At 37.4% G+C, this 24877-nt stretch overlaps 1 protein-coding gene across 1 annotated transcript in view; it reads right to left on the minus strand.

Annotated features, from left to right (window-relative positions):
• Positions 1 to 388: 388 nt before the first annotated feature.
• The window catches only part of XRN2 (5'-3' exoribonuclease 2), a 77098-nt gene continuing 52609 nt past the window's right edge, over positions 389 to 24877 (minus strand). The window contains exons 25-30 of the mRNA XM_060610948.3: positions 20732 to 20800; positions 20503 to 20634; positions 19347 to 19474; positions 7915 to 7978; positions 2786 to 2924; positions 389 to 569 (exon numbers count right to left, since the gene is read on the minus strand). Of these exons, the coding sequence (XP_060466931.1) occupies positions 504 to 569; positions 2786 to 2924; positions 7915 to 7978; positions 19347 to 19474; positions 20503 to 20634; positions 20732 to 20800 (598 nt within the window). The 3' untranslated portion in view covers positions 389 to 503. The remainder of the gene's footprint in view (positions 570 to 2785; positions 2925 to 7914; positions 7979 to 19346; positions 19475 to 20502; positions 20635 to 20731; positions 20801 to 24877) is intronic.

Here is a 24877-nt window from a genome sequence, read left to right on the forward strand (position 1 = left end):
GACACAGGAGACCAGAGGTTTTGGTTTTTTTTTTTTTTTTTTTTACTAAAGTTCAGAAATTTTCATAAGACAAGTACATTAATGAAATGTTTCCAAAGAAATACTGAACAATATATACTCTAGTTGGCTGAGGGTTCCAACTCAAGAGTTCATACCTAATTCTTGTGCATTAAAAATCAGCATGGATCTCAGATGATCTAGAATACACTGTGTTTTAAAATCCACAGCTGGTTTGATTTTTAACCATAATGAAAAACCAGTATTCCTATTCCATCAAATGTGTTTTACAAGCAATAATAAATTCAGATCCACTGTATTATGCAACACACATCTTTGGAAAGCAACATAAACAGTGAGATCAGATCAGTAGAAATATACACAGTTAAAAGAAATACACAAAGTACTGTAGTTTTATTAAAAACTACTACTTGAGAAAGAAATCTTTCCACAAATAGCATAAAATTGTAGAACGATGAAAGGATTTGGGAAAGCTTTACAAAAGCCTAATTCCAACTGTATCTTCCTGAGGGTGGTGGCAAAGGGTATTTCCTTCCTTCTCTGGGATATCCCTGAAAATAAGCAAAAGCAAGAGTTTATTTTCTGGATTAACACCTCTGCAAAGAAATTAATTTTACATTGCTCTGGAAAAACACACCATAAAGAAGCTGAATAGGTCTTAAAAGTATATCATATGGAAGGTGTCTCATAAATAGGTGCTTTGGGCCCCCAGTTTTATGCAAAGCTCATTGCAAAGCTGGACTCTGGCACAAATGCTACTGCTGAAAACTACCCAAATGAGCCATAACAGGCACTTAAGAAATTCCCTACAATGTACACAAATGAACTATAGTTAAGTGTTCTGTGGTTCTCAATCTTCCCTGCCATCCCTGGCATTAATTCAAGCCACACTGTAGTAAGATGCCTACATCATCTTTAGACATATTACACTAGAAAAGTCATTTTTGCTTAACCAAGGCAAGAGCTTGCTAAGTGAGTTGAGGCCTAATGAACTACTTATTTTAGGGATTTTTTTTTTTTTTTTTTTTTTTTTTTAGCTATAAATTGTAGAGTATTAAGTAACACATTAGATTGTTACATGAACAATTACCGGTGACATTCATAACATATCCTAGTAGACTTGCAAATAACATTTCTGCACAACATAAGATTCCATCAAAATTCCTTTCTAGGCTTCCAGGATTCTGAAACAGACTGTCCTGCCCCCATGTTGTCACGGAGTAGTTTAAATTATGAGTCATATAAACCTCACTAAAATACAGTGGGGATCATAATTAACATTGTCTTTAACAATGAACTTCTGCAATTAATAGTGTTTCAAAACCTGTGATTTAATAAAAAGTATCTCCATGAAAAGAGAGATTGAGAAAAAGAAATGTATTTCTAAAAGGTCCTAAAAGAATTACAAACTTACCAACTAGTTTATATCTTCTAAGTGAATAATTATTTTACCTGCTATAACAGCAGAGAGTCCCTTACAAGGAAGGCCTCTGAAGGAGATGGGAAACATGATGAATGAACCAGGATCAGAAGGACAGGGCAGCCAGGCCCCAACTCTGTTGCCCAAGTGCAGGCACCACGTGGTTTCAGTTTCCGAATTGGAAGATGAGGTGGTTGGACTGAAGATTCTCCAGGGTTTTTTCTAGTTTATAAGTATGTCCCCATTTCAATAATACTCATTATTTAGACTGCCTAGTATCATCCCATCAACTCTCTAACATAAATAGTCTCAAACCATTGATGGGATTTTTAGACATCTTGGGCTGACAGTGTTCAAAGTCTATGAACAGACTTTAATGGATTGTAACAAAATTCTCTCAGAAGATAATTAAAATGATTATTTTCTTGTGAAGTGAACACTTATAAGAACACACACAAAAAAGTATAATTTTTTTTTCTTAGCTGTCAAAAGAGCAGTCTTACATAAAGGGATGCATGGCAAGAACCTGCATATGAAAATTAATATTCAAAGCACTGCAAAAGACCTGCAGGCAATACCAGGTAAGCAATTTTAAAACCACTTCACATCACCGCAGATGCCAAACTCCATGAACACCACACACACTAAAACACTAAATTGCAGCATTCTGACCCTGTTCTCTGGCTAGGATTTGATTGCAGAGCATGTAAATACTGACCAGGGTGTCAAATGGCTGGGGGACAAATAGACTGAGACAAACAGACCTCTGGCTTAAATATGCTAAAACCGGATGCTTTACAGAGAAGAAAGTGAAGCTTACACATACCAAATAAATTTGTCTAGGAATTATTATACTGAATCAAGTATGGCTATTTAAATTTAGTAAACAAAAAACAAAAAACATATGATGAAGGAGAGATTTCTTTCCATGAAAAAGGGTATTTTATGAATCAAGATAGGAGACTTCTAAGATGAATAAGGTTAAAAGGTTAAAAGGATAGATTCTTACTTTCAGTTTCTAGAACATTAATATCTATCATGAGATCTAGTTTCTATTTAAAGAACAACATCCTTAAATGATAAAAAAAAAATAGGTTTTGGCAACTGGCCCTATTTGTGCTAAATACCACTGACTGCTATGATTGAAAGAGCCTTGGGGATGAAAATTCTTCATGGTGTAACAGATTTTAGTAAGGCAGATTACCACCCTATATACATTTTACAATGAGGGAGCCAAGTTCAGCTGAGCTACTCTATCAGTGACCTTTTCCAGAAATGTTTTTAAGAAAACATGCTAAGTATAAAGTGAGCAGCAGGCTTTTTGTCCCATGGCCCACGCTGTATCACCTGTCTCCCTCCACGATCATCACGTCTGGGTGGATACCCGCCGGGTCCAGCTAGCATCTGGTACTGGTTTGGCTGGAAGGCTGCATTTTGGGTTTGGAGCATCCGGTTCCATGGCAGCAGAGGTTCAGCCCCAACGCCTCTGTGGAGAAGAATCATGTTGGCATTAGAAGTCATATCTGTTATACAGCCCATTGTCTCAAACTATCCAGCATCATCTCCACATCTTAGGACAACCTAATTTGCCATTTGTCAAATGGGACACACAGTATTAGAGTGACATTTATGTCCCTCATATTCAACGTAGTCTAACATGTTTCATAAAGTATCACCATTTTTTAAAAAGGTACTTAAACTCCATTGAATCAGAAAGGTAGGACTTAAAATATTTTGCTCATTTTCAACTGTGAAATTTCTGTTTGGTCACCCAAAGATTTGGACTCAAGATCACCGAGGTGGCTACATTTAAGATGCTATCCGAAGTGTAAACATGTACAAGATAGGAAAATGGGCTTGATTTTTAAAAATGTCTAGACTCGTTCTTGGAGTCCATTCTTTCTAGTTAATTGCAGGTTGTAAATGAATTCTTACTGCTCAGTATTTTGAATCTAGGGTAGGGGACTTGGCTGTTTTTTCCCATCCATTATTCTGCTCAATATGTCAAAAGGTCTGATCAGGAGGAAATCTTTTCAAGTTCTATTGATGCAGCTTACAATTGACCATGGTGACCTAGCAACATGAGCACTAATTGGCATGGGCTGACTGGCATTTGGTGTACAGTTTACATGGGAACACAGATTCAACAGCTATTATAACCCAGTTTGCCGGCCCAGATTACTAGTCAAAAGAAATGTTTTAATTGTCTTCAAGTACCTATTTTAACTTTGCAGATACAAAGCTACAGGTATGCTGTATTAAATCATAATTTAAAACCGTCACATAAACAATGTAGCAAAGATACACCTTCTAAGAAAGGCAATCACCATTTAAGATACAACTTTCTCCTTGAGACATTTTCCTCAACTTCCATTTTATAGAACAGTCACTAAAAAGAATAAACAGAAGCAAAATTCTCCAATATATTTCAACACCACATGCTTTGGGGCCATTACAGATGTTAGGAGAAATTACAGTCAAACTTTAAAATTGCTAAAGCACTGACTCGTATTAATGATAACCATACAGCACAAGAATTTCACCTCCCAGGTCTTCGAGGATGGGAGCTCAGAGCTGGGCTTACTGGGTAGTCCAATTTTCTCACAGCTATTCAAGCCTCAGTCCATCTTCTCCACCCTCCTACTCTCCTTGCCTTCACTTGGAACTTGCTTTTTTTTTTTAAACACCAAAGATAATTCTTTTTGTGTGATGGCTCAAAGAACGACTCTGAAGAACTCCAGAGAAGCCAGCCAATACTGTTTTCTAGTTAGTGGTGAAACCAGAGCTCTAATAAATATAAAATTTGCTGTAAGTGAATCAAAATAAAATTTAAAAAATCTGTATCTCAGAAAGAATATCCATATATTCAGGCTTTTAATTATTTTTCAGGTTTGTTATTAATACAAATATATTTTAGCAAGAACAGCTCTACAGAGATAGGAATGGTCTCTTCTGGTCTGTGCATGAGGGAGGGGTTAATGTTTTGTACTATAACCAAGGAGGCTCATCAAAACTGGGCCATTCACACAAAACCCACATACCAAAAATGCAACTCACACATTGTGTTAACTGTAATCAATTTTTTTTTCAGTTCTGCAATGATCAAACTCACTCAATTGAGCTTCTGGAAAATCTGCTCACATGGATGGAATATATTATAAATGCATTTTTACATTATTTTATGTTCTAAAAATAGGTTAGAAACAAAGCCAAAATTTAAAAACACAAAGTCCTCTCTTTGTTCATAATAATTACTTAAAACATTTTTTAGTCATTTTTTAATAAAAATAATTTAGTTGAAATTAAACAGAAAAAACAGTAAGAGGGACAGGAATTACCCTCTTTTCCTTTTTACTGGCAGAGAATCCCTTACTTTCCACAAGTTTACCGTATTTCTATATTAATTATATTAATTTGCAAATAGTTACAAGTATAATTTGCCTTCTATTTAAATCTGGGACAGAAGCATTGAGGTTGACAGATTTCAACTATTTTAAATTAGTAGCTATTTATTGAGGCAACCTATCTGAGGCATTTGGCATCATGGATGGCAACACTTTTTTTTTTTTTAACATTACTGTCAACTTTCTATTTTTTTTTTTTAATATTTATTTAAAAAAATTTTAATTCCAGTATAGTTAATACACAGTGTTATATTAGTTTCAGGTATACAATATAGTGATTCAACACTTCCATACATCACCCTGTGCTCATCAGGACAAGCGCACTCCTTAATCCCCATCACCTATTTCCCCCCTTACCTCGTACCCTCTGGTAACCACCAGATTGTTCTCTATAGTTAGGAGTCTCTTTCTTACTTTTTGTCTATGGCAACAATATTCTTAAGTTTCCAAATTTCTGTTTTGGAAAGTAGCTGGCAATGCGAAGTAACTACTTTGGATATTTTTAATTTATATATATGGCAAAATTTTTAAAGATTTTCAAAGACTAACTAAACTTAATGGCCATATGTTAAAAATTAAATGGCCACCTTGATTATGGCCAGAAAAGAGAAGGCCTCCACTAGCAAGAATTACAGACAATAGGGCAGAACTCGAATGCTCTGTTTACCATTAACTCAAAGTTAGCACTGGCTTGTCTGTGTGTGCATGTGTGGGGGGGCGGGGGGGGGGAGAAGCAGTGTTCCTATTGCATTTTTAAATGAACATATGGATTACAGATACTATCTCAAAGTAAGAAAAAATTCAAGAAACCATGTATTTCATAAAAAAAACCATGTATTTCTTTTCTAGTAGGGCTCTCAACCAAACACTCAAAATCATGTGGCAGGCAACTACTGAACTAATAAGGATCAGTAAAACTGGTTCCAGTAAGAATTCTATTACTTACTAGTTGTGACATCTCAGCAAAGTCAAAGTGACTGCCGGTGTCTTCTCCTCTACATCTTGTGAAGTCAGAATGGTTAGACTGGTAAGTGCTCCAGAAGTGAGCGATGTACTCACTGCATTTGCTAACAGGCTAATGCACAAGTTTAGGAATGCCAAATTCAAACTGTTTTCTTTAGGAATAAATGGTATGTTTCTTAAAAGACCACAGTCTAAGACATAAGACAGACTTCTATTAAGCTCACATTCAACATTTGCCTTAAGGTATGATTTCCAGTTTCAGGCTAAAACTAAACCAAAAATGAATGCCCCACAAAACTTGCTCCTAATCTGCAGGGTTCACAAAGGCAGTCAGGATAATACCAGTACTTGGCTAGAGCAAAAGAACAAAAACCCGATGGATATCAGGACAATGATGATGATCTTACAGAATCTTTTAGTGTACACAGGGAAGGAGAGCCGCTGGGAATGAAAAATGAGCACCTCCTCAGAAGTGGAAGGAGACCTTTTACTTCCTCTAAGTCCTGGCGGCTTTACTATAACATTATGCTCAAGTCAGTGTTCTGATGAACTCTGCTCATTCAAGTGAAAGTTTCTTAGTAAGAATGCTACAGAAGAGAAACCTTAGGTAAGTTGTCAGATTTGTGGGCCTAGGTTTCCTCATCTGTAAAAACAAACAAGATCTACTTCAAAGGGTTGCTAGGAGGAATAAATGAAGTCATGTTTCTAAAGGTATATTTACACAGTGCAGACACATGATAGGCAGACAATAAATGTCAGTGATTATTAACAATATGGGAAAGAAGTAGAGAAATTGCCTGAAAATCAAACTCAACAAACTTAATGCAGAAGGATGGTTATTTAAAATGAGATCAGTTCTAATGTGGTCATTTGTAATTTAGGAAAGATTTACTTCTTGCTCATTTAATTTGTTTGAAAATGGTCCTATCCTGAGGATGCTGAAGTAGTGCATATGGTGTTCTCTGAGCACTTATACTGAACAAAACATAAATACAGGCATTGTATCAGTCATCTGAAAATGAAAAAGCAGCTTGCACCAAGTAGTTGATACTATTAAAGCAACTGAGTAACATTTCTTTTATCTTCTTGAAAAAAATAATGAAATGATGTCTGAGAGTGTCTAAAGAAAGTTTTCTTAAAAGGGGAGCATCATTTATAACCCTGTTCCTAACACATTTTATTCATTTCAGATATGAACACATCAGAATGCTAAAACGGTAAAGGCAAGAAAAACAAAACAGATTAGAACTGGGAAGGCAAAGAGGGAAGCCTTACTATGGGCTTCATTGGTTTCCGCATTTACTGATGCTGGCAAAACCAGCATAAAATGATAGATCTTAAAGACGCCCTCTAAAAAATTATTCTACAGATGTTACTATAATTATTCATAACATGCCTAGCGGTCTTGTTGTGCAGACACCACCTGACTTAGGAGCACACAACTTATCAATGAAAGAACACAAGTCAAACATCCCTCGTTATTAAACCATGTCACACTCTTCCTAGTCCACGGTACTTATTAGACTGCAGATCCCATAATCCTCTTCTGAGTCCCTTCTGCGTTTAATTCAGTTCAGTCTTAAGTAGTTAAAGAAACTGTTTTCAGTGGCAACTAATAACTACTGACCTACAGTGACACTGCCCTACAATAGGCTTGTCAGCACTGAAAAAGTTGTACCAAAGAAGCTGATTAGGACTTCAAGAGGTTTGTAGCAAGAATCAATGGTCGGTCTGTACTAATGCTGTGTTGCCTGCACAGAAATGATAAAAGTGGAACACCATTAGTTATGCCTCATTAAGCTGCGCAACCCTTCTAAAAAGAAATTTGTTTAGCCTGACCAAAATCTAATACAATTTTAAGCTCTCTGTGTTGCATTTTTCAGGGTACCTTAAAACATTCAATAAAATAAAAGGCCAAGGACCAAGAAAAGTAGGAAAGTATATAAACAGGAGTCTTTTACTTCAACGTGTTAGCCATCTGTGTCTAAAGAACAGATACAACAGAAACTGTTTGGAGGGAACAAAGTACATTTCAAACCATGGAGAAAGCCCAAACCTCAAATGTTGATGTGGAAAAATACTTAAAAGTCATGTCTGCTTTAGTATTACCTGTCAAATCTTTGCTGCTGGAAAAGGGGAGGAGGACCCCGCCAGGAATCCTGGGGCCTCATATCTGGAAAATAAACAGGGAAGGGTTAACAGAAAATTTTAAGATGTAATCAAAACCATAAAAACCCTAGAAGAGAACACAGGCAGTAATTCCTCTGACAAAGGACACAAGACCTTTTTCTAGATATGACTCCTGAGGCAAGGGAAACAAAAACAAAAACAAAAACAAAAACTATTGGGACTACATCAAAATAAAAAGCTTCTGCACAGCAAAGGAAACAATCAACAAAACAAAAAAGACAACCTAGTGATATTCGCAAATCATATATCCAATAAGGGGTTAAAATATATAAAGAACTTCTACAACTCAACACCAAAAAAAGAAAACAAAACAACAAAAACAACAAACACAATCCAATTAAGAAGTAATCATGATTCAGCTACCTATATATTTTTGTGATTAAAAATTCTTGAAAAAAATCTAAGATTGAATATAAACCAAATAAACTAGCATAATTATACACAATGCAAATGTACAAAGATATAAAATCAACTGGGTCAGTAAATGTTTTGCTTTATTATTTTTCCTTTGATAATGAAACATAGTTTTAGGAACCCTGGTCATTATACTCTCATTTCTCTCTCCCTGCCTATGTATGTGTGCATGTGTATGTTAAGGTATATACTTTTCACATTTTTTATTTTAAATACTGTGCAAAAGAAAGGTAAAGATTTAGGTTCTTTTCCATAAATACAAACTGAAAGAACAGTAACTTCAATAGAAATCCTGAAATTTTCCCCCTAAGCACGGCAACTGGAAGGAACCCTGCTTCACCTAGCTATTATAAAGTGTAACCCACACATCTCTCCCAACACAGGCCAGAGAGATGCTAGTAAAGGGACCGCCCACTTTCCTATTGTTTTCTGAGTCAAACCTCTTCCCCTAACACAAAGCTGAATTGCCAATATCTAACTCCAAGAAACAATTACATGGCTGCTGGTTCTGCAAGTAAAGGAGCTGAAAGGAGCAGCCCCAAACACTGGTGAGGAAGGCACTCAGTGGCTCAGAAGGTCAGTGTTAACCAACTGCCACTCCATTCCCGTCTCCAGTCTCACAGTCACCTTGGCCATCCTTCTTTAGTGGGGTCCGTGTGTGACCTAATTAAAACAGCTGGTTCCAGGAGTTGTCTAATGAGTTCACTGTGTGAGGACAGTAACCTCCTCCAGACTCCCAAGACCCAAGGACAACAAGGCTTACCATAATGTATTCAGGCTCACATTTTAATGGAAACACAAACTAGAAACATGCTTTTCAAAATTACTTTCTTTTTTTAAATTTTTTTTTTTTAACGTTTATTTATTTTTGAGACAGAGAGAGACAGAGCATGAACGGGGGAGGGTCAGAGAGAGGGAGACACAGAATCTGAAGCAGGCTCCAGGCTCTGAGCTGTCAGCACAGAGCCCGACGCGGGGCTCGAACTCATGGACCATGAGATCATGACCTGAGCTGAAGTCGGCCGCTTAACCGACTGAGCCACCCAGGCGCCCCCAAAATTACTTTCTTAAAGGAAAGAAGAAATGAAAGCTCATCTCTGGTTAGGAACCAAAAAAACACAGTCTAGGTTTACTTTAAAAAAAAAAACAAAAAACGGAGAAAAAGAAAAGTAAAATTGTGCTTAAAAGCCCCACAAAGGAGAATATGGAACAAGTACAAGTAGAGGACCTGGCTGTTCACATGATTCCAGTGTGAACAACCCACTACTACTGCCTTGGACTCCCCTGGCCTCGACAAGGTTGACTATGCCACCTGAAGGAAGTTTCCTACGTGGAGAGGTGACCCTTGGCCAGGGCAGGGTGCAACCATAGCCTACTGCTCCTCGGCCAGCCTGAGTGTCCAGCAGCCAAACCCAGAAGAGATGCTTCTCTTACAAAGGAGCAGGAAACTTTCACCACCATTACTTTCATGCAGAAACCCATTTTGAATGAAAATGTGGTATCTCTAGTCAATTTCAATTAAGTCTCTTTTCTTCTCTTAAAACCAGACTAGTAATGGTCAAATTGAGGAACACTGCTGAGGAGTTTTCACAGTGGTCATTAGAAATTCCAAACCTGAATGGGAACTCACGAGGCTTACCACACAACCCACAGAAAACAGGGCAAAAAGGATCTCTACAGGCCCAGAATAACTTCTGAATCACTACTACAGACCAAACACAATCAGAAAAAAATCATAATCCTAAGAGGTAAAACCAGAAATTTTTACAAAAACAGCAATCATCATTTGTATGGTTTATTCCTATGGAAAAACATAAGACACACTTACCTCAAAACATACGTGACTTTCAACACATTACCATTTATGAGAAAGAGATCTACTGAAAGTAAAATCAACTTTTGCGCCACTTTCTCTGATCATTACCTTGTTAAACTTGAAGTCCATTGGTCTATTCATATATTGCACACAAATTAGTTTAGTGAGAATTAGTTTAAATGTTTCCAGAAGTATTTTAAGTGTCTTACATATAGAAAATTAGCTTAACAAAAGTCAAAGGAAATACAGTAAATTTCATTTGATCCCTGTCTAGCTCTGTACTTCATATGTCCATGTCCCAGGATCACAGTGGTAATTAACCCTGGAAACATGACCTTTTTTTTACCATGAAGACTGAATTCTGTGATTCTGGTTCCATAGAATACAAACTCTGCATGGTACTTAACAGAAGCTTCCAAACGGGATCCCTAATAAATTTAAAATCAAGTGAAGGTAACAGAAAGATACATCTACATTAACAGAAACCTTCAGAAATGCTTATCCTAATGTTTCATGACCAATAAAGACAGAAAAAAAGCTTGTATATCTTCTCCTAGAAACAGTACCAATGGAGGGAAAGTCACCATGATCAAGAACACATGTTGATTAGGTTCAAATACGCTACTGGTTAGATTAAGCACAAGATCTGTAAGTAGAACTGGAATATAAAGTTCATTAGCCATGAATACTTTCTTTGGAAAGAAGGAACCCTCTCAATAGTCTACTCATATAACTCTAAGTGCCTAGACAAATGGCCAAAGTCCCTATTCCATCACTTTTAGTATTACAGGTACTTCCCACTCTACTTTGCTTTTACTATTTCTCACTTCCAGAACAAGTGTTTTTACATAAGCAAACTCAGCACATGCAAAAACTATAGTTCTTTGTTAAAATCTAAGCAAATTTCCTATGACGTAAAAATTCTAACACAATTATTAAAACATCTCTTGCTTTCAACCCATAAAAGAAAAATAAAAAGGATCAAAGAAAACCTTTAAGGCTACTTTTAAACAGATCTCTTCGTGTGGCTCTGAGAAATATATATAGCCCTTAAGTATTCATAAAGCAGAAATATTTCCTGGCTGATAAGTAATGAAGTAGAAGGTAAAACAAACTTATTATCATTCATTTGTATGGCTCTAACAGAAGATCCATTTGAGAGGGAGAAAAAAAAATTCTGAAGCAGTGAATTGCACTTCAGAAAGGCACAGGCGAGAGAGGAAAAATGACAGTTATTTTTTTCCTTTGGTCTTTAAAAACTTATCTCTTTTCTAAAGCTCTAAGGCCATATAAACCAAGGCTTCACCAATAGCTCCTCAAGTGACAATTTACCTAATCAGCATGGCAATCACAGGAAAGATTCCATGTTTACTGATTGCACTAATCAAAAATCACTTTTCAAATGCGGCTAATTGACAAGTTTACCAACTGAAATGAAGTGAAGTGACATACTGGGTTCTCTGGGTTGGAGAAATGAAATGCTTCATTCACATGGAATGCTCAAGACTGCACTTGACTCCAACAAGTTTTCAGTACCCGGGCCAATTACTCATCAGCCAAAAACTGACACATCAAAGACAAATCACAAACCAACAGTAAGAAACACCTACAGCAGATAGAGTTTGACCAAATGGTCTCTCTTGTTATTTTGCACCACATGAAGAAAACAGCTATGACAGTACGAACATTAAAAAAAAATTAAATGGCTTATTAGATTTCCATTTTACTAAAACTATTTCTGATCAAATTTTACAGCTCAAGATTCTATAAAAAAGAAGGCTGATCTATCATTTATTACTTTTAAATATTTATTTATTTATTTATTTATTTCTTGAGAGAGAGAGAGAGAGTGAGCACACCATGTGTGAGCTGGGGAGGGGCAGAGAGAGGGAGAGGGAGAATGTCAAGCAGGTTCTGCGCTAATCACGTGGAACCTGACACGGGGCTCAATCCCACAAATCATGAGACCATGACCTGAACCAAAATCAAGAGTCAGTCACTTAACTGACTGAGACACTCGAGGGCCCCGGGATTTCCTTTCTTGATAGTAGGCACCATTTCTCTGGGCTCATCATATTAACTGTGACCAATTTACTATCTTGCAGTGACCATTCTAGATTAGGACAATTATTATCAGGGAATAACTTGTGAAATGACATGGCTGCCTTCAAGGAAGTCTACTCTCAGAACCCCAAGCTTTTCTAGGTTTTCTTATAACCAAGGGCAAATAAAATTCATTTACTTATCCAAATCCTTCTAAAGCTTTTACAGTTCTGGCTTGATTCCCAATTTTCTCTCTCCAAACCCTCTCCTTTCTGCTGAGCAAGAATCAGACCGTATTACTAACTACCAGCACATGACTTCAATGTCTTCAGGTACTTCAACGTGCACAAAAATCAGACTCAGCATATTCTTCCGTATTCCTTTACCCTCCTGGATTTCCAAATTCTCAGTAGTCACCCAGGTGTCCACAGTGCAAAAGTGAGCCTCATCTTCTCTCCCTCGTGTAACATATTCAATTATCCAGCCCTTCAGTTGTTCCTCTCCTATCTTCTCCACTTTGAATCCACTTTGCCATAGATCAGTTCAGATCTTCATCCTTCCCTAACTAAAACAACCACCAAGTCTTTTCCATAACCAACAGAGCTGTGGTTTTAGAAAGGAGATGTAACTGTGCACTCTTCTACTTTAAAAAGAGCTTTAAGAAGCTCTTATACATGAATAGGAAATTTATTAAGGAAAAACTGGTTAGTAAAAATTAGGATCAAAGTACCAATTTTAAAAATTATCCCTTAAAACAAAGATATATTATTCCTTGCTTATCAAATTAGCAAGGACTTTTAAAAAATGATAATACCTGGTATTGGTATATCATTACCAATGGTTAATGCCAAGTTACTTTAACCACATAACAGAAGGAAAGACAAACAACATCATTACCATCTCAACATGGAGGAAAAGCATTTGATAAAATTCAATACCCACTAGAAACAAGAAACAGAAAAAAACTGGTTCAATATTTCTTATCTAAAAGAAAAAAAAACTACAGTACACATATTTGCTTATTTATTTTTTTAAATTTATTTATTTTGAGAGAGAGAGAGAGAGAGAACAAGCAGGGTAGGGGGAGAGAGAGAGAGAGTCCGTCCAAGCAGGCTCCACACTGTAGTGCAGAGCCCAATGAGGGGCTCAATCCCCCAAACTGTGAGATCATGACCTAAGACAAAATCAAGAGTCAGACACAACTGACTGATCCACCCAGGCACCCAGCAAACATCATTATTTAATGGTGAAATATTACAAATTTTCCCTTTAAGGCTAGGAATGAAACAAGGATGTCTACCATTACCCAATTACACCAGAGGTCCTAGACAGTGCAATAAAGCAAAAAAGCCCAAAAGGCATGAAGATTAGAAAGTCAATAAACAAAACTGTCACCACTTACAGATCACATGATTATGTAGGCATAAAGTCCAGAATATACAAACTTTCAGAATAAATGATTTTAGTAAGGTTGTTGGATACAAAGTCAAATTCAAAAATCAACTACGTTTTGGGGTGCCTACATGGCTCAACTGGTTAAGCATCTGACTTCGGCTCAGGTTATGATCTCATGGCTTGTGGGTTTGAGCCCCATGCCTGCTTCAGATTCTGTGTCTCCCTCTCCTCTGCCCTTCCCCTCCTCTCTCTCTCAAAAACAAATATACATTTAAAAAATTTAAAAAAATTAAAAAACCAACTACATTTCTACATACAAGCAACTGGAAAACGACATTTAAAATATTACTTCTAAAAACACCAACACACATCAAACATCTATGAATATTTTTGTCCTCAATTTTTATTGTGATTTCAACACTTACAGAAAAGCTACAAGAATACAAAGAATTCCCACTGCTCTTCACCCAGAGTTCCCAAATGTTGGCATAAACCTATTCCTCACCTGATGCCAGTTAAAGTGAGAAGGAAAACTAACAGTGATAGTGGAAAACGGTATTCCCAATATAAAAATAATCTCATAACCAGAATATAAAAGAACTCCTAATAAAGCAAAAGGAACAGATTACCCAGTAGAAAAATGGACAAAAGGCTCAAACAGGCATATTACACACACACACACACACACACACACACACACACACACACACACACACACAAATGTTCAAGGGTCAATAAATATGAAAAAAGCTCAACTACAGTAAGCATCAAGAAGATGCTAATTCAAATCTGAGTGGGAGACCACTACCCATCCAGTAGAATGGCTAAAAGTGAAAAGCCTAATAATATTTAGGGTTGATTAGAACGTGGAGTAACTGGATCTTCCCTGCACTGATAAAGGAATGCAAACTGGTATAAACTGAATGTAATTTGGGAAACTTATTCACTACAGGTGAATGTGTGCAGAACCCTGACCTTGCAATTCTACTACTAGTCCATACTAATCAGAGATGTTTATATTATGTGTGCTGAGAAACATAAGAATTTCACAGCAGTGCTACTCCAGCAGCCCCAAACTGACCGACCCAAACACAACCCCAACTGGAGAGGGAAATGGTGATGTAGTCACTGATGGAACAGTGTAAGTGATGAAATTTGCAGCAACAATATGGATAAATCTCAGAACAAAATGTCAAACAGAAGAGGGCAAATTTTTTAAAAGGTTAATGGAGTAAGAGTCCCATTATATAAAGTTAAAACAAACAGATGAAACAAATCTATGACACCTGTGTCAGGATAGTAATTACCTTTGATGGGCTAGAGTGGCACCTGGGAAAGCACGTGATGGGGGGAAGGGTGGGCTTCTGGGGACTGGTCCCCGTCTACATTTTGTTTTATTTTGTTGAGAGAGAGAGAGAGAGAGAGAGAGAGAGAGAGAGAGAGAGAGCGCGCGCACATGTAGGGGAGGAGCAGAGGGTGGGAGGGAGAGAATCTCAAGTAGGCTCCATATGCAGCACAGACCCCACACAGGGCTGGATCTCACAACTGTGAGATCATGAGCTGAGCTGAAATCAAGAGTCAGGCACTCAATTAACCGAACCACCCAGGCACCCCTCTACTTCTTGACCAGGGTAGTGATTACATGAGTGTGTTCATTTCATAAAAATTAATCAAACTGTACACTTGTGACTCAGAACTTTATATGTTACATTTTAATAAAAAAATATGTGAAAATACATGTATGATCATCCAATTTTCAAAAATTACATATAAGAAGAATATAATGAAAAAAATTACCGCTTTAAAATTGCAGGATCACGGGATTATGGGAGTCTGTTTTATTACCTGCCACATTTTAATTAACAAGAACTACAGTTAAAATTCATTTAAAATGCCACTACAAATATGGAGGAAAAAACCAGCCTCTCCACCCTTGTAACCTGTCCCCATTATGCTCCTGGAATTTTGCACCAGTTATTCTAAGCTTAATACCACCTGACTTTTTGCTGTGTATTTCTAAGCCCAAATGCCCCACTGTAGTAGGCTCAATTTAAATAGCGTATTCTTCCTGATTTTTTTCCCATAAACGTTTTCATTCCTACCATTCCCATCCCCTTTGAAAAGATGTTAAGTATAGAGTTCCAGCACTAATCCTCAGGTAGCTCAATGTTACAAGTCACCACGCAGAGAGGGCCACTTGTGTCTTGCTCTAAGTCAATCCTTACTTTATAAAACTTATTTCCCATTTTTAATGATGTAATTAAAATAGAGACTAACTGGAATAGATTCTAATTAAAGTCTCTTTCTAAGTATAAACAAATTAGATCTCATAAGAACTGTAACAATGGCAAAAGAGGAGTTACTCAAAGTAATAAAAAGGGAGAGGTGAACCCACTATTTGAAGTAAAATGCACAGATGCTCGTAAGAGGTAACTGTTCCTAAAGAAGGCAAACTAAGAACTATAAACTTGCAGGCCCCAAAAGACATGAAATTCTCTACCTCTGGTGTGACCCTGATAAATAAAAGAATTTTCTGACTTCCTTCTTTCTCTTACTGTTGGAGAAGAATTCTGCAGACTGATAGGGGACCTGAGAATGAAGCACTCAGATTTATACAAACTGCACACTGAGTGAGTGATTTTCTGTGAAGGGAATCCATGTTTTGTTTACAGATTCTCATGTGGGCCTAGGATTCCCTAAAAGATCTAGGCAACATTTCCCAAAGTGTATACCATGAGTGATACACACAATCAATTTCTGGGGGTCTGTGAACAAGCTTTTTGTCTTTACAGTTATGTATTTGACATATATTTGAAAAAAATACAACTAGCACATCAAACTCATGTCACACGGTATTGATATACAGTAAAACCTTGGATTGCGAGTAACTTGTTCTGCAACTGTTCTGCAAGACAAGCAAACATTTCCAATAAATTTTAACTTGATAAAATGAGTAGTTGATACGAGTAGTACGTGATGCTGAATGTCACATGATCACAACTGAGCCAATGGTTCTTGAAATTCGCTTTGATATACAAAGTGCTTTGGATTACAAGCATGTTTCTGGAATGAATTATACTTGCAAACTAAGGTTTTACTGTAATTTATGTATTCAAAATAAATCAAGTTAAAAAAAAAAAGACTTTAAAAAGTTTTAAGTAAGTAGCTGGGTGATTATGGTGGCAGCAACCCCAGTGACTGGGCCTTAGGAAACATGAAATGGAAGGAAGCTGCATAATGGAGAACACATGCTTTTACCTTTGCTACTCAAACCTCTTTCCAAATCTCTCAAAGTTTACTAGACGCAACAACCTCAGGAATGCCACATAACCATCATCTTGAGAAAGAACCTATGGAGATTATACTTGGCTCTAGCATTCTGTGTCTCAATTTTTTTCCCCACCTGGAAGCTGTGATACCATTATGGATAGAAGTGCATGGTGAAGAGCCATTAGAAAAAAGGAACTGGCAAGGAATGTGTCAATAAACAGCTGGCTTTAACTGTGGAGGGGTGCCTAGGTGGCTGAGTCAGTTAAGCATCCGACTTATGCTCATGTCATGATCTCAAGGTATGTGAGTTCAGTCCCCGTCAAGCCCTGCATTGGGCTTAGTACTGACAACTTGAGCCTGCTTTGGACTCTCTGTTTCCCTCTCTCTGCCCCTCTCCTGCTCCCAAATGAGCATGCACATGCACTCTCTCTCAAAAATAAACATTAAAAAAAAACCAATAAGCTGGATGTGCTTTCAGCATTTACTAGTAAAATTTCAGGGCATAGGTAGCTCTTTCAAAGGGACGAGACTCTTGTTGTATGTGGCATGGCTTGATAATATATATATGGAAATATACAGAAATGTTATTTGCTGAATCTTGGGGGGAAAGGAATTAAGTAAATTACTGCACCAAGCAGATCCCCACAAGACCCATTAAATTCTGTACCCCTTCTGTGTTCATTAAATAGAATAAAACCGCTGAACTCCATGGTTTTCATGGAGTCTGATAATGCTCCATTCAATGTCAAGCCACATAGCATACAGAGAAAGAGAGACAGAATACACTGAACACAGAGGGCTCTGAGAGAGACACCTTTAGAACCCATTTCTTCCTGGATACTAGATTAGGAAAATCTGGGTGGGCTTTAGGTTAAAATATGGGTTTATAACTTAATTAGCATGCAAACAGTGGTAGGCACATATCATAAATACTTCCCAACAATCTTCACATTAATCTGGTATTTCTTTGACAACTCCAAGATTGATTTTTTTATTTAAAAAAAATTTTTTTTAATGTTTATTTTTGAAGGAGAGAGAGACCGAGTGTGAGCGGGGGAGGAGCAGAGAGAGAGCAAGACACAGAATCCAAGGCAACTTTAGGCTCTGAGCTGTCAGCACAGAGCCCAACGCAGGGTTTTATCTCATGAACCGTGAGATCATAACCTGAGCAGAAGTTGGACGCTTAACCACCTGAGCCACCCAGGTGCGCCCCCCCCCCCCCGTTTTTTTAAACATTTTTTAAAATGTTTATTTTTGAGAGAGACAGAGACAGAGACAGAGAGACACAGAGAGAGAGAGAGAGCACACACATGGGACAGTGGCAGAGAAAGGAGACAGAGAATGCCAAGGAGGCTCCATCCGTGCTGTCAGCGCAGACCCTGATCTGGGCTTGAACTCCTGAACCCATGAGATCATGACCTGAGCCGAAACCAAGAGTCGGGTGCTCAACCACTTAACCAACTGAACCACCCAGGCACCCCTACAACTTCGGTTGAAAAAGATTTCTTACAGCAGCTCCCTCTATTTTTGTTAATTAATTTTCATGAAATATTTCAAGCATTCAGAAAGAAACTTAAATAAATGACACTTAGATTTAACAAATGTTAGCATCTTGCTACAGTCAAATCCCCCTGCTGCCATGCTGCCATTGTTTGGTTGGGTAGCAACCAGACAACTAGGAATGACCTTACAAAGAAAATGGTTTTGAGAACCTGGCACATGACTTCTACTTTCTTGGTAAACAAACACAACCACGGAACTCAAAAATAACAATATGGGAATACAGTTTAAAATTAATACAGAATCTATGAAAAGTCTAACCTTTAACTCTTTCTTCCCTCTGTCCACTGCCAATTCAAATGCCATGTAACTATTTTCAATGGGTAACATTTCCAGACCACTTCTGTGCACAAAACTGGTTACCAGGGGTTAGGGAAGGGCCAAGATTTTCATAGAACCAGTTAAAGGAGTATTACTACCTAAAGCAATGCCTGGCTTTATCCTAAGGAATCCTGAGATACAATATGCATCGTGAGAAAGGGATACTGTCAGCTTTCAATTGATTAAGAGGTTGCAATTCCATATCTAGCATCTGATTTAACTGCCCCAATACTTGTATTAATGAAGTAAGTAGCCAATCTCTCCACATATTTCTTTCTGCATACGTTCACTCTAGTAGAGTTACAGATGAAAATAAGAAATCCAGTTCATATTATTCAATTAACTATACACAGCCAAGATAAAAGTATCTTCAAAATTTACATGAAGCATTCTCTTACAGTTCTCCTAAATTATGTTTTTTAAGTCCACTATCTCTGCCCTGATAAATCTTTTTAGCAATGAGATTAGGTTGGTTTACCTTTGTTGTAATATTTAATTTAGCATGTAAAATAATCAACTAATAAAAACTTACTTGACATGAGTTTTGGAATCTGGGCTTGTCCTCTCAACAGTGGCCTGTATAAGTTTCCCTGATAGGTCGCAGGTGGTGGTGCAGCATTGCCGTAAACGCCAGCCCCTGAGCCCCTTGGCATAACATGGCTGTAAAAGGACCCCACCAACCAGAAAACAAATTATAGATCTAGCCACCACATCATAGCTGACACAAATTAAATAAATGCTAGTAGTGGTCTCTTTACTACTAGATGTGATTAAGAGAACACAACCTTAAAAGATTTATAATTAACAAAGTTCAAAATAGTACCACGGATAGTAATGGTGACAGAATATGTTCATTTGCCACACCAAGATTCTTAATTGGTAATTATTTAAGTATGTATTAATTAATTACTAATTACTAAATTAATTAATTTATTAATTACTTCATGCAAAAAGTGAGTCTACTTTTCTTTTTTGTATCATATTTCAGTTTTGTCCTTAAGGACCCATGCTGTTGCTATCACTGTATACATTGCTGCTCTGTATCTTGCTATTTTCAATTATATCAAACATTACCCTATAGTTGTCATAGTCTGCAAAATTATAATATGTACACCTACAGAATACCATGGTGACATCTTCTAGTTTACTAAACTATTCCTCTCATTGAGTATTACTATTATTGATAACAATTCATTAGAGATTTGGGCATATAACTTTATGCTTCTCTAAAATTATTTTCTCAGGACAAATTCCAAGGAGTAGGAATTTGGATCAAAGTTAAGAGTTACTGTATTGATCATGTATCATACTACGTACTTGTTATGTATTACGCATTACATATATGGTAACATATTGAGTAACACTTTAAACAGATTCTGCCGCATATTAATTCAGCTAAAACTTTGAGGGTAAAGAGAATGTTTTATTCCTTTGAAATAACTGTCAGAAAGACAGCAAAACCTCTTAAGGGAAAATAACAGAATTCTCAAGCAATACATAAAGCATAATACATATACCAAAGAAACGGAAGTGAATTTTAAAAAATGAAGAAGAGCATAAAAGCATCAAAGTCATTAAAATATTTGCCAACTAGGTTTCTTAAGTATTTATGACATAAACATTGACCTAATGCCTGTGAATGATTCCAAAAAAGCAAAATATACAAAGGACAGCAACCTACCACTCACCCCAAAGTCCTGAATGCAGCCTGATCCAGATGGACAGGCCGCCGGTCCCGACTGAAGCCAAGCTGGGGCTTCCACTGCCGTCCATTGCTGGACTTTTCCCAGTCACTTGGTTTCAGTACTGGTGCTGGTTTTCTGACCATTTGAAAATACAATATTCAGTACTGGGATAAACATTGTTCATACAAAATAAAACTAGACAGTTTATATTTAATGGCCACATCGCTGTTACCTTGCTCCTGGAAGCATTACAGCTTTAAAAATGTAGTCTTCAGCAAACTGTGGGTCTTTAAAATTAATACTAGAAGAGAGCAAAATACAATTTAGTGATTTTAATATTACCTTGGCTTAACTATTTTAAACTGAGGTACTTTTCATGTTTTAAAAAAAGAGTAAAATTCCAAAGTCTTCTCCAAAAATTCTTTTAACTGATAGTTTCATCAAATGGCTGAATATTTCCTTCCCCAAGCTAATCGCTAGTACACAGCCTTCATGTAATTTTCTGTGTGGGAAGAGCCATGCTCTCACTAACTGTGGGTGACCACAGACAAAGGACAGACCCTGCCTCAACTCTCGAGAAATACCAACAGGATACTGGAGATAGATGGAAGAGGTTTGCAACAACAAAAAATTTCAAAAAACGCCTTTCATTCTGTTTAGTGTAGGGCGGAGACTTTCCCTCTAGCATCTTAGGGAAGATTGGCTCTTGTCACAAAAATAAGATGCAAATGCCACCAGAAACACTTGCAAACTCAGAAAGTGAACACAAATAATCTATGGAGAAAAAAACATTAAATTTCCCAGTTGGAACCCTGTATCATGCTCTATTAGGATGTTTCTCTTCCATCAGGAATGGTCACACTTTGAAAACTACAGAGTGACTTTTTTATAAGTCTGTACTCTTGGACTGTGAATATAAGCTTGATCAAGCTTCCTTTCTGGTGGGGTGAGTGTGTCCCAAAGCCTGGTAAGTACACAAGTTTTCCTTTTGACACAGCAGTTAAGACTCTGGATACATACAAGGTTTATACCTAAGGATATTCACAACATTAGTATTCATGTTGAAAAACTAAACCGAAGTGTATGAGTAATAGCGGAGTGGTTAAAGAAACTAAGGTTCTCCCTAAAAACGGAATCCTCAATTGACATTACAAAAAATTTAGTAAGAGAACACCCACTGACATGGGGAAAATACATATACAACAGACTAGACATATATTCACCAAAAAGTTATCAGTGATGTTCACTGTATTATCATCGTCTTTCCTTCTCTGTGTTTTTTTAGTATTTCCAAAATTCCTCCATGACTGCAATCAGTTGAAAAAGGTTTTATTCAAAAAGGTTTTATTGAACTGGTTGACATTTGAGACAGCTAACTTTTTTTTCTTCAAATACTGCCACTTTATATTATTAGGGTCTATTTTCATTGCACTGGGATTTAACTATATATTTTAAGTACAGAAAAATAACTTCATTTATAATAAAAATGCGGAGTTCAAGAGCAGCTGAACAATACTTCATTTACTCAATCCATTCCTCTTACAACTCACTCTTCACTGGCAACCGCCTTTATCTCAAATGTTCTCTACTGGGCAAGGTGGCTTAGGGCAGTGTTACAGGTTTAAAAGGGTGGCAGAGAAAATGGTAGTTAAGTACAGGAGTTCATTAGGGCCTTCTAGGTACAAAGTAAAGACAGAAAATCGGTAATAAAGCAACACTTGCAACTAAAGTGTCTCAAAGCAGGTATCTTTGTGTCAGCAGGGCTTTTCGGCAGTTTACCAAACAAGCTTTAAGAGTTCCCACAGCACACATGGTCTCAGAGTAGTGTGGAGGCACAAATGGCAGCCAGGAAGCAACCCTGCTTCCCCTTCTGTTAAAGGAAATAAGAAATGTTTAATAATATTTTCATAAGGAAGGAAAGTGGAAAAGGCAACAACACATGCAGAAAAGATGCTGAGTCAAAGCATGTGTATGCACATGCCTTCCATACATGTCTTTGTGTGGGATCAAAGCATGTGCGTATGGAGAAGAGGGAAGAGTATTCTTTCACAGGGGACCAAGGAAAACATCATCCAAGAGGCCTTGGTATAAGGTGGGACAGGACTGGTTACCAAATGAGAGAGGAAATAAATGTAACCAAGATGTGGAAAGGGGTCCCAGGACCAAGGAATAGCTCAGTTGAATTGGAACAGCAGCTGTATGAAAGTGATCTGAGTGATTACATCCTCAATTCTCCCAAGAAAGATTCATAACTAGTTCCATTCTAAAGGAGCAGGACGACACAAACCAACTTGTTACACGCAATGAATGCTTTAAGTTCTCAAGCCTTAACTCCCAGGTGGAACCTCAGTTGGAAAGAGCTAGACTGGACCAAAAAGTTTGTGAACAGAAGTGGGCAGGAAGACAGGCTGCCTGAACTGGGTTAATGTCATCAGGAGGCTGTCCTGAACACAACATGAAGCTGCTTCAGGCAGTGAGGGAGTAAATATAATCAAGGAGGCAATTCAAACAGAACCTCCTGGCAACAGTGTGTCAGAGAGCAGAGGGAGAGAACCAAAAGAAGGTCTTCAACACAGTCTAGACAAGGGCCTTCAATGTGTGCTTGAGATGAGAATGCTGGGCAGGCAAAAGAAATGGCAGGGCTGCAAGTGGAATGAAGAACACACTGAGGTGAGGGCTTGAGATGAAGATCTGCAAGTCATGTGCAGGAAGACTGGAAGCTAAGTGAAGGAAACAGCAAAGGTAAGGAGATAACCCCAGGGTCACAGGGATAATCTCTCCTGAACGACAATGGTTACAATCAGAGATTTAGTAAGACAGCTGAAATCAGTGTTTGAGAAAACAAATCCATTTATTTATGAAAGATGCAGTTTACTGTATGTCAACTGTTCCTCAACAAAACTGCTTTAAAAATCCCATCCTTGGGGTACCTGGGTGACTCAGTCAGTTAAGCATCTGACTCTTGGTTTCAGCTCAGGTCATGATCTCGAGGTTCATGAGTTTGAGCCTGTCACTCACTGGGTGCTGTGCTGACAGTGCAGAGCTTGCTTGTGATTCTCTCTCTCCCTCTGTGTCTGCCCCTTCCTTGCTTGCACCCTCTCTCAAAATAAATAAATCAACATTAAAAAAAAATTCCATCCTTCATGCTCATGCTCTAAAAGGGAAAACATTTCCAAGGTAATAGGAAAAAAAATCTCCAACATCTCCCCTACTTCCTCTCAGAACCAAACTCCACAAAGTGATCTATATACTTAATAGGGAGGGAACAAACCATTAGGAGACAGAAAGGGTGCATCTAAAAATAAGTTTGGAGGTCCCTATTGAAGGGACAAGGGATACTATTTTTGACCTCAAAGATTAAAGCATTCTTTTCCCTTGGACCTTTGAGTACAATTTGAAGACTTACTCTCTCCGAAATGAATTAAGCTTTCACTGGTTGAGATTTTTTTTAGTAATTTGTTCCCAAAAATATATACTAAGAACTATTACATTTTTAGAAATTAAAGAACAAAAGAAGCTAAAGCACAACTCAACTGTATTTTTCCAATGTGATAACATCAGCTGCAACTTAAACAAACATCTCTAAAAAGAGAAACATGCAAAGAGGCGGGAACTCATTAGGCAAAGTCCCAAAGGGGAACTGTATTGAGATCCAAGCTTTTAAAGTTCCTTCATTTTTTTCAGGTTTATTTATGTAAGTAATTAAAATTCTTATAGGCAGAGAAACTAAAATAATAGAAATTATTTTATTATAATAAAATATATAAGTAAAAATAATAGAAATAATAAAGAAAAAAATGCAGATTACTCTGACAAATTTCTACCACCAGAAACAAAAGAGCTTAACTGTAGAGCGCACCAGGGGAAGGAAAGCAGTATCAGGGACATAAGACAGAAGCAGCTTCAGGGAGGAAATGAGTTAACAGAACAGCTTATACATTCAACAGACTGTCCAGCTAAGGTAAGAGAACTGTGTTTAGACGTACACTGCTTCATCCAGCTTCATCTAATTCTGTAAACAGGACTATTTTTCACCACTTCTAGGTGGCACCGTGCTGACTCATCCAGCACAAACTTCTACCCACCGAGAAGCCCTGCCCCAGAAGTATGATGGACCCCTCCCTTGGTAGGGAACTTCCCTATTATTTCATATAATCACGTAGTTGTTATCACAAACACACTAAGGACAAAAATATAAAAATTGTAAACTTAAGCATGGTTGAAAATAACAAAATTGAGCAGTGCTTTTATCTGTATCACAAGTAGCACTTTAGACACTATTAGAAGAAAATACTACAGCAAAGTCTTAACAGGAAAGGAAAGGAATGTACAACACCCCTTTCCAACTCAATTCACTTTAAGAATTACCCTTAGAAAT

Source organism: Panthera onca, chromosome A3 (assembly GCF_046562875.1).
Source record: "Panthera onca isolate mPanOnc1 chromosome A3, mPanOnc1 haplotype 2, whole genome shotgun sequence".
Taxonomy (NCBI): domain Eukaryota; kingdom Metazoa; phylum Chordata; class Mammalia; order Carnivora; family Felidae; genus Panthera; species Panthera onca.